At 43.0% G+C, this 14,699-nt stretch overlaps 1 protein-coding gene across 2 annotated transcripts in view; it reads left to right on the top strand.

Annotated features, from left to right (window-relative positions):
- The window catches only part of atf6b (activating transcription factor 6 beta), a 122,133-nt gene that overhangs the window by 65,249 nt on the left and 42,185 nt on the right, over nt 1-14,699 (top strand). For both annotated transcript variants that reach the window (XM_068009381.1, XM_068009382.1), the window contains exons 7-9: nt 5,884-6,101; nt 7,118-7,303; nt 12,831-12,922. In XM_068009381.1, the coding sequence (XP_067865482.1) occupies nt 5,884-6,101; nt 7,118-7,303; nt 12,831-12,922 (496 nt within the window). The remainder of the gene's footprint in view (nt 1-5,883; nt 6,102-7,117; nt 7,304-12,830; nt 12,923-14,699) is intronic.

Genomic DNA, 14,699 nt, shown 5'->3' on the forward strand with positions numbered 1-14,699 from the left:
ACGGATGAACTGATAGCGCAAATAGAAATAAATACATACAATCTGATAGCCATTACAGAGACATGGCCGCAGGATGACATGGATTGGGACCTGAATGTTGAAGAGTACATGACATTTCGGAAGGACAGGAAGCTAGGAAAAAGTGGAAGGGTGGCTCTGTTGGTATTAACACAATAGAGGGATGACCTCCATTCAGGAAACCAGGATGTAGAAGAGGTTTGGGTTGAGATGAGAAATGATGAAGGCAAGAAGTCACTTGTCGGAGTAGCGTACAGGCCCCATAGCAGTAACCACGCAGTAGGACGGAATATAAAAGAATGGTGATAATCATGGGGATTTTAATCTACATATAGTTTGGAAAAATCAGATGGGCAATGGTAGCTTAGATGAGTTCATAGAATGTTTTTGGGATAGTTTCTTAGAACAGCACTTTCTGGAGCCAACCAGAGAGCAGGCTATACTAGACCTGGTATTGTGCAACCAGGTAGGATTAATTAATGACCTTATAGTGAAGGTGCCCCTAGGGAGCAGCGATCATATGATTGAATTTTACATTCAGTTTGAGGGAGAGAAGAGTCAGTGTAAGACTAGTATTTTAAACTGAAATAAAGACAATTATGAGGGCATGAAAGCAGAGCTAGCTAAAGTGAACTGTCAAAGTAGGTTAAGGGATAGGTCAATGAAGATGCAGTGGAATAATTTAAGGGGATATTTCAGAATACACAGTATAGATAAATTCCAACCAGAGAAAAGTTCCAAGGGGAGGACCCACCATCCATGGTTAACTAAAAAAAGTTAAAGATAGTATCAAACTTTAAGAAAATCCATATAATTGCACAAAGATGGGTGGGATGGCAGATCAGAAAATTGGACAAAATATAAAAAGCAGCAAAGAATGACTAAGATTCATAACAAGGGAAAAGTTAGAGTATGAGAGAAATCTGGCTAGAAATATAAAGACAGATAGTAAGAGTTTCTATAGGTATTTAAAAAAGAACGTTTACAAACTGAGCATTAAACCTATAGAAAATGAGTCTGGGGGATTAGTAAGGGAAAATAAGGAGATGGCAGATGAATTGAACAGGTATTTTGCATCGGTCTTCACCATAGAGGGTGCAAGTAACATCCCAGAAATAGATGTAAATCAGGAAATGGGAGGGAAGGAGGTACTCAAGAAAATTACAATCACCAGGCAAGCAAATTGTTGGAGCTATGGGCCGACAAATCCCCGGGTCCTGATAGACGCCATCGTAGGGTCTTAAAAGAAGTGGCTAGTGACACAGTTGATACATTGGTTTTAATTTTCCAAAATTCCCTCGATTCGGGGAATGTTCCATGAGATTGGAAGTAGCCAATGTAACTCCTTTATTCAAAAAGGGAGGGAGACAGAAAGCAGAAAACTACAGGCCATTTAGCTTAACATAATGTTAGAAGCTATAATCAAAGACGTTCTAGCAGGGCACTTAGAAAATTTCAAGGAAAATCAGACAGAGTCAGCTTGGTTTTGTAAAAGGAAAATCACGTTTAACCAATTTATTAGAGTTCTTTGAAGAAGTAACATGCGCTGTGGATAAAGGGGAACCGGTGGATGTACTGTACTTAGATTTCCAGAAGGCATTTGATAAGACGCCACATCAAAGATTATTGCGGAAAATAAAAGCTCATGATGTAGGGTTTAACATTTTGGCATGGATAAAGGATTGGCTAGCTAACAGGAAATAGAGAGCAGGCATAAATGGGTAATTTTGTTGGCCAAGATGGAACGAGTGGTGTGCCATAGGGATCTGTGCTGGGGCCTCAACTTTTTACAATTTATATAAGTGACTGAGATGAAGGGACCAAAGGTATAGTTGCTAAATTTTCTGACGAGACAAGGAGAGGGAGGGAAGTAAGTTGTGAAGAGGACATGAGGCTACAAAGGGATATAGATAGGATAAGTGAGTGGACAAAGATCTGGCACATGGAGTATGATGTGGGAAAATGTGAAATTGTCCATTTTGGCAGGAAGAATAAAAAAGAATATTATCTAAGTGTCGAGAGGTTGCAGAGCTCTTGAGATGTAGAGTGATCTGGGTGTCCTAGTGCATGAATTGCAAAAGTTAGTATGCAGATTCAGCAAGTAATTCGGAAAGCTAATAGAATGTTATCATTTATCGCGAGGGGAATTGAGTACAAAAGTAGGGAGGTTATGCTTCGGTTATACAGGGCATTGGTGGGAGCACATCTGGAGTACTGTGTGATGTATTGGTCTCATTTTAGGAAGGCTGTAAATGCTTTGAAAGTAGTTCAGAGAAGGTTTATTAGACTAATAGCTGGAATGGGCGGGTTGTCATGCGAGGAAAGGTTGGACAGGCTAGGCTTGTATCCACTGGAGTTTAGAAGAGTAAGAGGCGACTTGATTGAAATATATAAGATTCTGAGGGGTCTTGCAGGGTGGATGTGGAAAGGAGGTTTCCTCTTGTGGGGGAATCTAGAACTAGGGATCACTGTTATTTAAAAAAAAAGATCGCCCATTTAAGACAGATGAGAACTCTTTTTTTTTTCTGAAGGTCCTGAGTCTTTGGAACTCTCGTCCTCAAAAGGCAGTGGAAGCAGAGGCTTTGTTTTTAAGGCAGAGGTAGATAGATTCTAGATTAGCGAGTGGGTGAAAGGTTATTGGGGGTAGGTGGGAATGTGCAGTTGATACAATCAGATCAGCCATGATCTTGGTGAATGGCAGAGCAAGCTTGAGGGGCCGAGTGGCCTACTATTCCTAATTTGTATGTTGTAGGGAAATGGATAGAACGGGGGAACAGGACTGACTGGATTGCTCTACAGACAGCCAGCATAGACTGAGTTAAAGGGTCTAACTGTAAGTTGTTATGCACTGTTTGCTCTCCAACACTTGATGGCGCAAGCGAACCTTGTGTAACTATTTGCAGTGTTTATCTGCTCCCTCGCTCCCAGTGATAGAAAATGAAATCAGCAAAAATACTTATTAAAATGACGCAAAATATCAGAAATGTAGTGCTGGGCTATTCCAGTTAGTATGTAGCGATGCTGTAAATCAGCCTGGAGTCCAGGCACAGGCACAACATCTCAGATGAAACAAAAGTCTTACTCTGACAGGAGCTTTAACATCAAATGCGGGGTTTTCTAACGGTGGTTGATTTAAGTGCAGTTGAACTGGGATGACAAATACTCTGTAATTCATTGTTTGAAACACCAAAAGATCCTTTCTAATGGGCACATTATGTCATTGTGATACTTTCAAGTAAGGTAGTCTTTGAAACAGTCCTGCTCTAATCCAAATATAGTGCTGTCCACACCACGTGCACTATGAACATTTAATCTGTGAGATAAAAGGCTAATGGAATGTGTCTTTTAATCTAAAGAACTAGAATACAAGCGGGTAGAAGTCATGTTTCACCTATACAAAGTACTCGTTAGACTACATCTGGAGTATTATGTTCAGTTCTGGGCACCACAGCTTAAGAAGGCTATATTGGTCTTGGATGGAGTGTAATGTAGATTTACCAGAATGATATCTGGACTCCAAGGGTTAAATTGCGAGGAGAGATTACACAAGAAAGAGTTATACTCCCTGCAATTTAGATGGTTAAGGGGTGATTTGATTGAAGTTTTCAAGATATTACGGAAGCAGATAGCGTTGTTAGGACCGAGGCGGGAGGAGTTCACTGTCTTTTCTAGTTCCACTTCTCCACAGGCCACAACATATATGTTTACCCAGTTAAAAAAAAAAAAAAAAAAGTACGGTCAATCATAGACTCTATTTTTATTTCAGAATAAAGTCCACCAACCTGGTTTGCTTAATAAACAAAATTATTACTTTATTATAAAACAGCAATTACTCAATAAAGATGCACAGCTTTAACACCACAGTTTGAAATATTGCAAATATATATATTCCTTTTTAAATACCCATATACACACACACCCACCCACACCAGTTAAAAGAAAAGTAAAGATGCTTTGGTCAAAGTACTTGTTAATTCTTGAACAAAAAGGAGAAAATTTGGAAGGATGTCAGTTGTCCCTTTATTCCGGCATCCGAAATACGCATAGACGGCTGTCACTGGGGTCTTTCTGGAGCAGTTCTTTTCATGCGCCATTGAGGATCAGTCTGGCAAGCTTTCCAGGAGAAATGTGGCATCGGGTTTCCAGCAGACTTTCCAGGAGAAATGTGGCATCGGGTTTCCAGCAGACTTTCCAGGAGAAATGTGGCATCGGGTTTCCAGCAGACTTTCCAGGAGAAATGTGGCATCGGGTTTCCAGCAGACTTTCCAGGAGAAATGTGGCATCGGGTTTCCAGCAGACTTTCCAGGAGAAATGTGGCATCGGGTTTCCAGCAGACTTGTCAGGAGAAATGCAGCGTCAGTTTCGCCATTTCTTACACTTGATTCTCATGGAAAAGGATGAGCTGATGGTGGCTGCTCTCTTGACAGGTTCATCTCCAACTTCTTTTCAACACTGCCCACATCCCGACTGACCAAGACAACATCTCAGAAGCGAGAAACAACTCCTGACCCTCATAAATCTTGCCTTGTCACTGCCCAGTGAACATCTCCCCCAAGTCACCAAGGTTTCTGTTTATCTATCTGAAGACAAGTAACTTCCAGTGAAGGTTGTTTTCATTACATCTCAAGTGTCCCCTCAGTGAACTTTTTAAAAAAAAAAACAGTCCAGCAACGATGAAATCTTCAGCCTTCCAAAAAAAAAAATTAATTTCCACAATTTAAATATAAGTACTTACCTAACACTGTCATAGAGTCATAGAATTATACAGCACAGAAACAGGCCCTTCGGCCGACTGTAGATAGCGAGAAATTGTTTCTACTCGTTGGGAAATCTAGGACTTGCAGGCATATTCTTAAATTAGAGCCAGACCTTAGGAAACACTTCTACACGCAAATGGCAATTGATGCCACATCAGTTCTTAAAGTTGGCAATCTTAGTTTAAAAATTGTTAACCAAAGGTATTGAGGGATATGGGGCAAAGGCAGTTGTATGGAATTAGATTGCTGATCAGCCATGATCTCATTGAATGGCAGAACAGGCTCGAGAGGATCAATATCCTACTTCTGTACTAATGCTCCTGTAAGATGGGTAAAATGGCTCGTGGCTTTTCATGAACCAAGTATATAAAACGGCTCACATCCTTTGTTAACATGGCCCTCCCTGTAGAATATTCCAGGGCAATGCAGGACAGCCAGTTATAGAGTCATAGAGGGATACAACACTGAAACATGCCCTTCGGCCCACCGAGTCTGTGCCAACCAACAACCACCCATTTATACTAATCTTACATTAATCCCATATTCCTACCACATGCCCACCATTAACCATTAGCGCAACGTATTGCCGGCTGTGATGACCGATACTTGCATCCCAACTATGAAGAAATAGGGAATCTTCAGAAGCAAAGATATTTCCAATTTGTAACCCAGCAGTAAGTAGGTGTTAGCACGTGCTGCTGTGTGCTACGCAGGGAAGTAACCCTCTTTCAAACCTCCGTGCGTGAAGTGTGGGTAACCAGGGCGAGACAGTTTGGTGATTGGCAAACGAACTAGAGGCAGGATGAATTTTTTTTTTAAACGCAGCAATTTGTTGTGCTCTGAAAGCATTGAGTGAAAGGATGGTGGAAGCAAATTCAGTGGTAACGTTCGAAAAGGAACTGGATACATATTTGAAGGGAAAAAAATTTGCAGGGCTTTGAGGAATCAAGAGGAGAGGGTCAGTTGGATAGCCTTCTCTGTGTAACATCCTATGAAATGATTAAACACTTTAAGGGAAAAGGCCCAGATATATAATGGACTGAAAGTGACAGTAACTGGAATCTGTTTCTGGGAGAATGCTTGTATTAAATGTCATCTTTCTCCCCAGTGTCGAGGCAGTCAGTGGTCCTGTCCCAGTCAGACCTGGTGAGAATTCCTGTACAGGGACTAATCAAGGTACCAGCAGCGAATGGGACAATTAATGGAGTCACCGCCAACTGCAAGCCAGTCAATGGTATTTGCAATGGTATCACTATCGGCAAGTCCTCCACCAAACCAATTGTGCCAGCACCGACGCAGACTGGAGCTAACTCTTCAGAGATCAATGTGAGTACAGCAGTTGCTGGAGAGTGGACTTATTCATCCTTTGAGAAAAAAATTTCATTTGCTGCTTTAAATTTGGTAAATTTCAGAACAGCGTAGGGACACTTTTCGGGAAATCTGGGTGCTTGTTTTGGGTTGACATAAAAGATCCCATTGCACTATTCTAAAGAAGAGCAGGTGTGTTCTTCCTAGTGTGCTGGACCAATGTTTGTCCCTCAATGGACATCACTTTTTCAATAACAGCAAAATGATTTGGTCATTTATTCCATTGTTGTGTTTGCAGGAGCTTGCTGTGCACAAATTGTGTGCTTCCTTTCCTACATTACAGTCTTGACAACACTTCAAAAAGTTTGTTTTCTGTAATGCACTTTGGGATGACTTGAGGTGGTGACTGGAGCTGCGTTATTGCAAGAATTCGTTTGTGTATATAGGCAGCAGGCATCACCTGCAAGTTCCCCTCCAAGCCCCACACCAGCCTGACTTGAAACTATATTGCCGTTCCTTCACTGTTGCTGGTTCAAAATCCTGGAACTCCCTCCCTAAAAGCGCTGTGGGTGTATAGTACATATAGCACATGGACTACAGCAGCTTACAAAGGCAGCTCGCCACCACCTTCTCGAGGGCAATTAGGGATGAGCAATAAATGCTGGCCTTGTCAGCGACCCTCTCACCCCATGAACAGATTAAGAAATTGAGCCAAAGGAGGAGACGTTGGTATGGGTGACCAAATGCATGACAAAGGTAGGTTTTAAGCAGTCTTAAATAAGGAGAGAGACAGAGAGGTTTAACAGGGAGTTTTGGATCTAGACAACAGGTAGTTGTGATGACTTGCAAAGATACTTAAAGGGGGAAGCTAGATGAACACACGAGGGGGAAAGGAATAGAAAGATATGTTGATGGTGTTAGATCATTGGGTGGGAAGGGGACCGTGAGGAGAATAAAGGCCGGTATGGACCAGTGGGGCCTGTTTCTGTGCTGTATATTCTTTGTAATCCTCTGTAAAATCCCATCTCCTTCAGATAAAACTACTAAAGCGCCAGCAGCGAATGATCAAGAACCGCGAGTCGGCCTGCCAGTCCCGCAAGAAGAAGAAGGAATACCTGCAGGGTCTGGAGAGCAAGCTACGTGAGGCACTCAATGAGAATGAGAAGCTGAAGCGGGAGAACTCGCTGCTGAAAAAGAAACTAGACAGCATCATGTCCGAGGTGGGAGTTGTGTGTGGCACAAGTAGTCACGTTGCTTTCATGTGTGTGTGTGTGTGTGTGTGTATACATGCATGGATATGTGGTGTGAGCACACGTGTCTGTCCTACATCATGTGAATGAAAACCTGACTTCAGTCTTCACCTACATTAGTGACTTGCAATATGGAAAAATGCTTCATTAGATCCTCAGAGATGTGGTAGAATCTGAATTAGAGATGGGTTTTTAATTGTTTTTAAGCATGGCATTGATCTCGCACTTAATTGGGAATTTTTACCTTTTTCACTTTTAAAATGAGCCAAGTTTCAGACTTGCAGTAATGCTGTCGTGCTAAATCATGCCTTTCTTTGAAAAGTCAGATTGGGTTGATGCAGTTAGAAAAGCATTATGAATGTGAGGAGACAGTGACTGGAGGAGGAGCCCACACCAGTGATTCCTGGGTGAGCAATGATGAGTTTGCAACTCTTCATCGTGGAATATTGCAGCACAGAAGGAGGCCATTCAGCCCTTTGAGTCTGCGCCAGCTCTTTGAAAGAACAATCCAGTTTGATTTTGATTTGATTTAGAGATACAGCACTGAAACAGGCCCTTCGGCCCACTGAGTCTGTGCTGACCATTGACCACCCATATATACTAATCCTGCACTAAACCCATATTCCTGCCACATCCTCACCTATTCCTATATTCCCCTACCACCTACCTATACTAGGGGCAATTTATAATGGCCAATTTACCTATCAACCTGCAAGTCTTTTGGCATGTGGGAGGAAACCGGAGCACCCGGAGGAAACCCACGCAGACACAGGGAGAACTTGCAAACTCCACACAGGCAGTAGCCAGAATCGAACCCGGGTCGCTGGAGCTGTGAGGCTGCGGTGCTAACCACTGTGCCGCCCATATAGGGAGTTAGTCCTCCCTATTTTCCCCATCGCCCTGCAATTTTTCCCCCCGTGCGTATTTATCCAATTTCCTTTTGAAGGTGACTGTTGAATCTATATATTCACCACCCTATCAGGCAGTGCATTCCAAATCCTAACCTGTCATTTTGTAAAAAAATGTTTTCCCTCATGTCACTTCCGGTTCTTTGGCCAATCACATTAAATCTCTGCCCTCTGGTAATTGAACCTTCAACCTTTGGAAACAGTTTCGCTTTATTTACTGAATCTAAGTCCTTGATGATTTTGAGCACCTCTATCAAAACTCCCCTTGGCCTTCTCTACTGTCAGGACAACCCGAGCTTCTCCGGCCTATCCATATTACTGTTACCCCCTCATCCCTGGAACCATTCCGGTAAATCTCCTCTATACCCTCTCCCAAAGTCTTTACACATGTTTGGTTAGTGCAGAAAGTTATTGGGGTTTACACTACCGGGATTGCTCAGAAATAGCTGTACCTCCTGGTGTTCACAGCAGTGTAATTTGTTTGGAAATGTTATTTTGTGAAAACGGTTTGTCAGGAATGTACAATATGCAGCCATTCTGGTGATATAAGTAAAGTCTAGGATTGAAATATGCAGGTGTTTGCTGGCTGTTATATTGCCTGTCATTTACAGGTACAAGAAAAGCAGTAATCACTCAAGTCTAGTTGGTGTTTCTTTAATCAGCCAGGAGAGGGTGATGTTGCTCCTGATTTAACTGCAGTGAATCTGTCACTGACTCCACCACCACTTCCTCAGAAGCTCAGTGTGCAGCTCTAAACCATCCCCAGTTTCCCCTCCTTCTCTATAGGCTTTTAAAACCCAGGTCGGGTGTCGTCTATTACCTTGCAATTTATATCGTCTTCTCTCCTGTACCAAGACCTTTTGCTTAGATCGCTCAGTCTGTTTAAACGTTGCATTCATCGTACAGTACAGCACTGAAGGTGGTCATTCGGTCCATCACCAAAGAGCTATCCAATTAGTCGCACAACCCCACGCTCATTTCTCATAGCCCTGTAATTTTTTTCCCCCTTTTCATTAATTTATCCAACTCCCCGTTTGAAAGTTACTATGGAATCTACGTCTGCCGCCCTTTAAAGCAGCGAATTCCAGATCGTCACCACTCGCTGTGTAAAAACAAATCTCCCCTCAGCTTCTTTTGCCATGTTTGTTTGGTAGAAACCTCCAAAGCTGCCCTTGAAGACTGGGGAAACTTGAGACAGTAAAAATATGGGTGTTAGAGAGAGAGAGAAAGTGCATATCATTTCAACGTGTGTACGATAACATAATGGGCTAGTAATCCAGAGGCCTGGACCTATCCCGGCACGAGAGTTCAAATTCCACCACGGCACCTGGGGAATTTAAATTTAGTTAAATAAACCTGTAATAAAAAGCTTGCATCAGTAATGGCGACTATGAAACAACTGGATTGTTGCAAGGACCCAGCAGGTTCACTAATGCCCTTTCGGGAAAGAAGCCTGCTGTCCTTACCCATTCTGGCCTATGTGTGACTGCAAACCCTCAGCAATGTGGCTGACTCTTGACTGCTCTCTAACACGGCCGAACAAGCCACTCTGTTGTATCAAAGCTACCATGACAGACTCCAGCGGTACAAGAAGGTGGCTCACCACCACCTTCTCGAGCTCAATAAGGAATGAGTGATGAATGCTGCCCTTGCCAACAATGCCCACATCCCATGAATGAATAAATACAAACACTCAAGCCATTGGGAAGCCTGTGTTGCAACAGTGCAGTCTACTGGGAATCTATGTGTACTTGTAGGTAACATTAGGAATGCTGGAATTCCCCCTCAGGACCTCACTACTTTGAGCCTCACCCTCCGTAATCGGCGAGCTATGTGTTGGCTGCATTCATGGTGAGAAATATTGGTGGGCAAGACTGTCCCACCCTCCGGTATCAGAGGAGGATGCTTGGCAGTGAGTAATGCAGAGAAGACCGAGAAGTGAGCAGGATTGGCAGGAGAGATCAGTGACGTGCCCAACAGTGCTTTGAGGCAAGAACCTGCAGAGTGTAACCAGCACAAACAGGCAGGGGATGAAGCATGTGCCCTTAATCTCGAAGCATACCAGATTGAACAGTCTGGGCTCTTTTCCAAAAAAAAAAGGTTGAGGGGTGACCCTATAGAAGTCTTTAAGGACCCTCCCTTCTTCAAAAGGTGAGAGTGAGAGTCATATTAAAAATAGAGGGGAAGTGGAGTAATTATAAATAGAGGAATGTGTTCTACCTTAAAGCATATCTCTGTTCTTTGAAAGATAACTGAGCATACTATCTACGTCATGAATCAGACATAAATCTACAGTCAAAAATAGCCATTGAATAGCATGTGGCTGTCTCTTGATCTGTAATGCTTGGTGTACTTCCCTTCCATGGGATAGAAAGATATTTTGATGGAATTAGGTGAGGCAGGATGGGAGGAGGCTCGTGTGGAGGATAAACTCCGGCATGGACTAGTTGGACCGAATTTCCGTACTGTAAATACTTGGTAAGCCAGTGTGCATGTGTCACTTTACTAGATTGTTAACTAGATTGATGACTGGAAAGAGCGGGTTATCTTGTGTGGAAAGGTTGGACAGACTGGGTTTATTTTCATTGGAGTTTAGAAGAGTGAGGGGAGACTTGATTGTAGTATCGAAGATCCTGAACGGTCTTGACAAGGTGGATGTGGAGAGGATGTTTCCTCTTGTGGATGAGTCCAGAACTAGGGCTCACTTTTAAAATTAGGGGTTGCCTTTTTAAGACAGAGACGGAGAATTTTTATCTCAGGGTTGCGTGACTTTGTAACTGTCAGAAAGTGGTGGAGGCGGGGTCATTGGGTATCTTTAAGGCGGAGGTAGATAGATTCTTGTTAAGCAAGGGAATCAAAGGTTATAGAGGGTAGATGGAAGTGTGGAATTTGAGACACAAATAGATCAGCCATGATCTTATTGAATGGTGGAGCAGGCTCGAGGGGCCGAATGGCCTACTTCTGCTCCTAGTTTGTATGTACTTGGCTGTTGAACTCAGGGTAGGGGGGCATCTGTAAAAGTGATTTTTCCATAATCCAAGCAATTGTTTTTTTTTTAAATGCATGTGCAGGGCATTTGCTGAAAAATGTAACACCCTCTCTGATTTTTGAAGCTGAAATAATTTTCAGCAGACAAAAGGTTCAGTTCCCTTCTAGCCTTACATTCAAGCAAAAATTCACACTTTGCAAAGCTGCGGTGGTGTTGCTTCTTTAAACAGTAGTATCGTTGATGTCGGGGAGGTGGCTATATCCTAAGTCACTGGGAGGGATTCCCACGAGATCCAGCGGAAAGGGCAGGTGAGGCTAAAATTGCTCCCGGTTGTTCCCGACCTCCGTCCCACCTAATGAAAAATAGGAGGAAATACCTGAGTTTCACTGAACCTTTCTCACACCTAGTGACTGGTTATAGAGAAGCATTGGCAGCAGATCTCCTCTACATTTTGACAACAGGAATGGTGCCTCCCTTCAGAATGAAGGAGGGGGTTGGTGGAGAGAAACCAAATCGTCTAGGACATGCAGTACCCAACTAAATGACTGGCATTCCTTCAGATGTTAAAGCTCTCAGCCTATCAGTTTACTAGATTCATTTCCCAGTGAAACGGAGTTCGAATTCAGGGTAAGGGAGTCAATTAACCTTTTTATCCCTTTTCCCAATTTCTGAAATGATTCCAAGCGATAACTCTTATTGGTGGTTTATTTAATTCAGTATAAGTAAGAATTGATGCTAATCAACAGCAGTATCAAAGCACAGCAGTGTTACCATTACAGTCAGGTAGAAGCGTGATCGCCATGTAATTACTCACTGGTCACACCAGTTCATGCAACACGTACATGTGTGGTCCCTCTGCCAGCTCCGTTCTCCTGTGAGGATCTGTCTGTGGGATGGTCCTAAACCTCCTTTGGCCAAATATATGTCTCTCCCTGCCCGGGAACTCCTTTTTTTTTTATACTTCCTTTCACAGTAATGCCTATGGAGACCGATTTAACCTAATCATTACCTCCCCGTTATCTGAACGGTCCAATTACAAAGGATGTCATTGAACCATCTCTGCCCTCCCAAGCCAAGTCGGTGTCCAAAGATCTCTGGCTTTCCACGCTCTGTCACCTATCAGCTGGTAAACATTCCACTACTAGTGCCTGGTCAAGGGGTGGCCTTGGCACCAAGTTATTTTTTTTGGCCCTAGCGACATCTGGGCTCTGGGAGGTGTTTTATCTTCTAGTTCCCACACAGCAAGCTGTCTGTTTTCACATACTAGATTTCTGCTGAAGTTTGCCTTTTGACCATTTGGCCCCTCTTATACATTTCGGGCCAATAAAACATTTGGACTGTGAAGGCCCAAACCACAGTTTCCCATCATGTCACTTCTCCGGTTTTAGCCCGAGTGTAACAAGATTCAAAATATAGTTCACTATATGATTGTGTGTGACAGTGAAATGCAGCTGTACAGTCAGTCATAGTTTTTGTTAATTAGCAAGAAAACTCATTGTATGTATTTCCCAGGATTATGACGAGAGGTGGAGATTTGCATGGGTATCTTACATGTACCTTAATGTTTTATTGATATGTGTCCTGTCTTTCCCATTTTCAGAATACCGAATTAAAGTTGGGATCAGGTAACCGCAAAGCGGTGTGTGTGATGGTCTTCCTGCTCTTCGTTGCATTCACCTTTGGACCTGCCAGGTGAGAATGAGTCCATCTCATCACTGAAGACAGAAATTGTGGGGATGTCCTCTAAACGGTGAAATGCTTGTATCACCTTCTGCAGGCTTACCTTTTTTGTTAGATTTAGTCTCCGATGTTGGTGGCAGGGGCTGCTCAGCTCCCGTTTCGGCAATACCTCCATTTTAAAATTCTCATCCTCGATTTCAGATCTCTCCATGGCCTCATCCCCTCCTGATCTCTGTAAATTCTGTGGACCTACAACCCTCTTTGAACTCGAGGTGAGGTGAGAGTGACTGCCTTTGACATAGACCATATGAATTAGAAGCAGAAGTAGGCCATTCAGTCCATCGAGCCGGCTCCGCCATTTAATAAAATCATGGCTGATCTCTTTTTTTTTTGTCTGGAATTCCACACTCCCATCTACCCCGATAATCTTAGACTCTTGTTAGGCAAGCGAATCAATCTACCTCCGTTTTAAAAGTAGTCAATGACCGCACCTCCACCACCAGCTAAGGCAGAGAATTCCAAAATCGCACAGACCCTCTGAGATTGAAAATTTGTCCTCGTCGCTGTCTGAAAAGGGCAACTCCTAATTTTCAAACAGTGCCCCCTGGTTCTGGGCTTACCCACAAGAGGAAACTTACTCGCCACATTCACCTTGTCAAGACTGTTCAGGATCTTCTATTCTTCAACCAAGTCTCTCCTCACTCTTCTAAACACCAGTGAAAACAAGCCCAGTCTGTCCAACCTTTCCTCATAGGATAACCCGCTCATTCTAGGTATCAATCTCGTTAACCTCCTCTGATCTGTCTTCAACGCATTCACGTTCTTCCTTAAACAAGGAGACCAGAACTGCACGCATGATTTGAGATGTGATCTCGCCAATGCCCTGTATAACTGAAGCATAACATCCTTACTTTTATTTTCAATTCCTCTTGTAATAAAGGATAGCATTCCATTAGCCGCCTTTATTACTTGCTGTACCTGCATACTAACCTTTTGTGACTCCTGCAGTAGAATATCTAGATCCCTCTGCACCACTGAGTTCTGCAGTCGTTCCTCGTTTAAGGAATACTCTGCTTTTTTATTCTTCCTGCCAAAGTGAACAACTTCACATTGTCCCACATTATATTAGATTTGCCAGATTTTTGCCCATTCACTCAACCTATCTATATTGGTCTACAACCTCTAATGTCCTCTTCACAACATACTTTCCTATCTATCTTTGTGTCATCTGTAAATTTAGCTACCATGCCATCACTCCCCTCATCTAAGTCATTGATATAAATTGTAAAAAAATTGTGATCCCAGCACAGACCCCTGTGGGACTCCACTCGACACTTCCTGCCAATCGGAAAAGGACCCATTTATGCATACTGTTTTCTGCCAGCCAGCCAGTCAATCTCCTGTCCATGCTAATATGATACCTGCTATACCGTGAGCTCCTACTTTGCGCAATATGTGGCAACTTGTCAAATGCCTTCTGGAAATCCAAGTACAGTATGTCAACGGGCTCCCCTTTATCCACAGCGCATGTTACTCCTACAAAGAACTCCAATAAATTGGTTAAACATGATTTCCCTTTCACAAAACCATGCTGACTATTCCCGATTTACTTTGAGATTTTCTAGGTGCCCAGCTATAAACCTCCTTAATGATCGATTCTAACACCTTCCCCACGACAGACGTCAAGCTAACTAGCCTATAGTTACCTGTTTTCTGCCTCACCCGCTACTTGAACAGAGGGTTTATATTTGCTATTTTCCAGTCTGATGGAACCTCTCCAGAATCAAGG

This window comes from Heterodontus francisci, chromosome 29, assembly GCF_036365525.1.
Source record: "Heterodontus francisci isolate sHetFra1 chromosome 29, sHetFra1.hap1, whole genome shotgun sequence".
Classification (NCBI taxonomy): Eukaryota; Metazoa; Chordata; class Chondrichthyes; order Heterodontiformes; family Heterodontidae; genus Heterodontus; species Heterodontus francisci.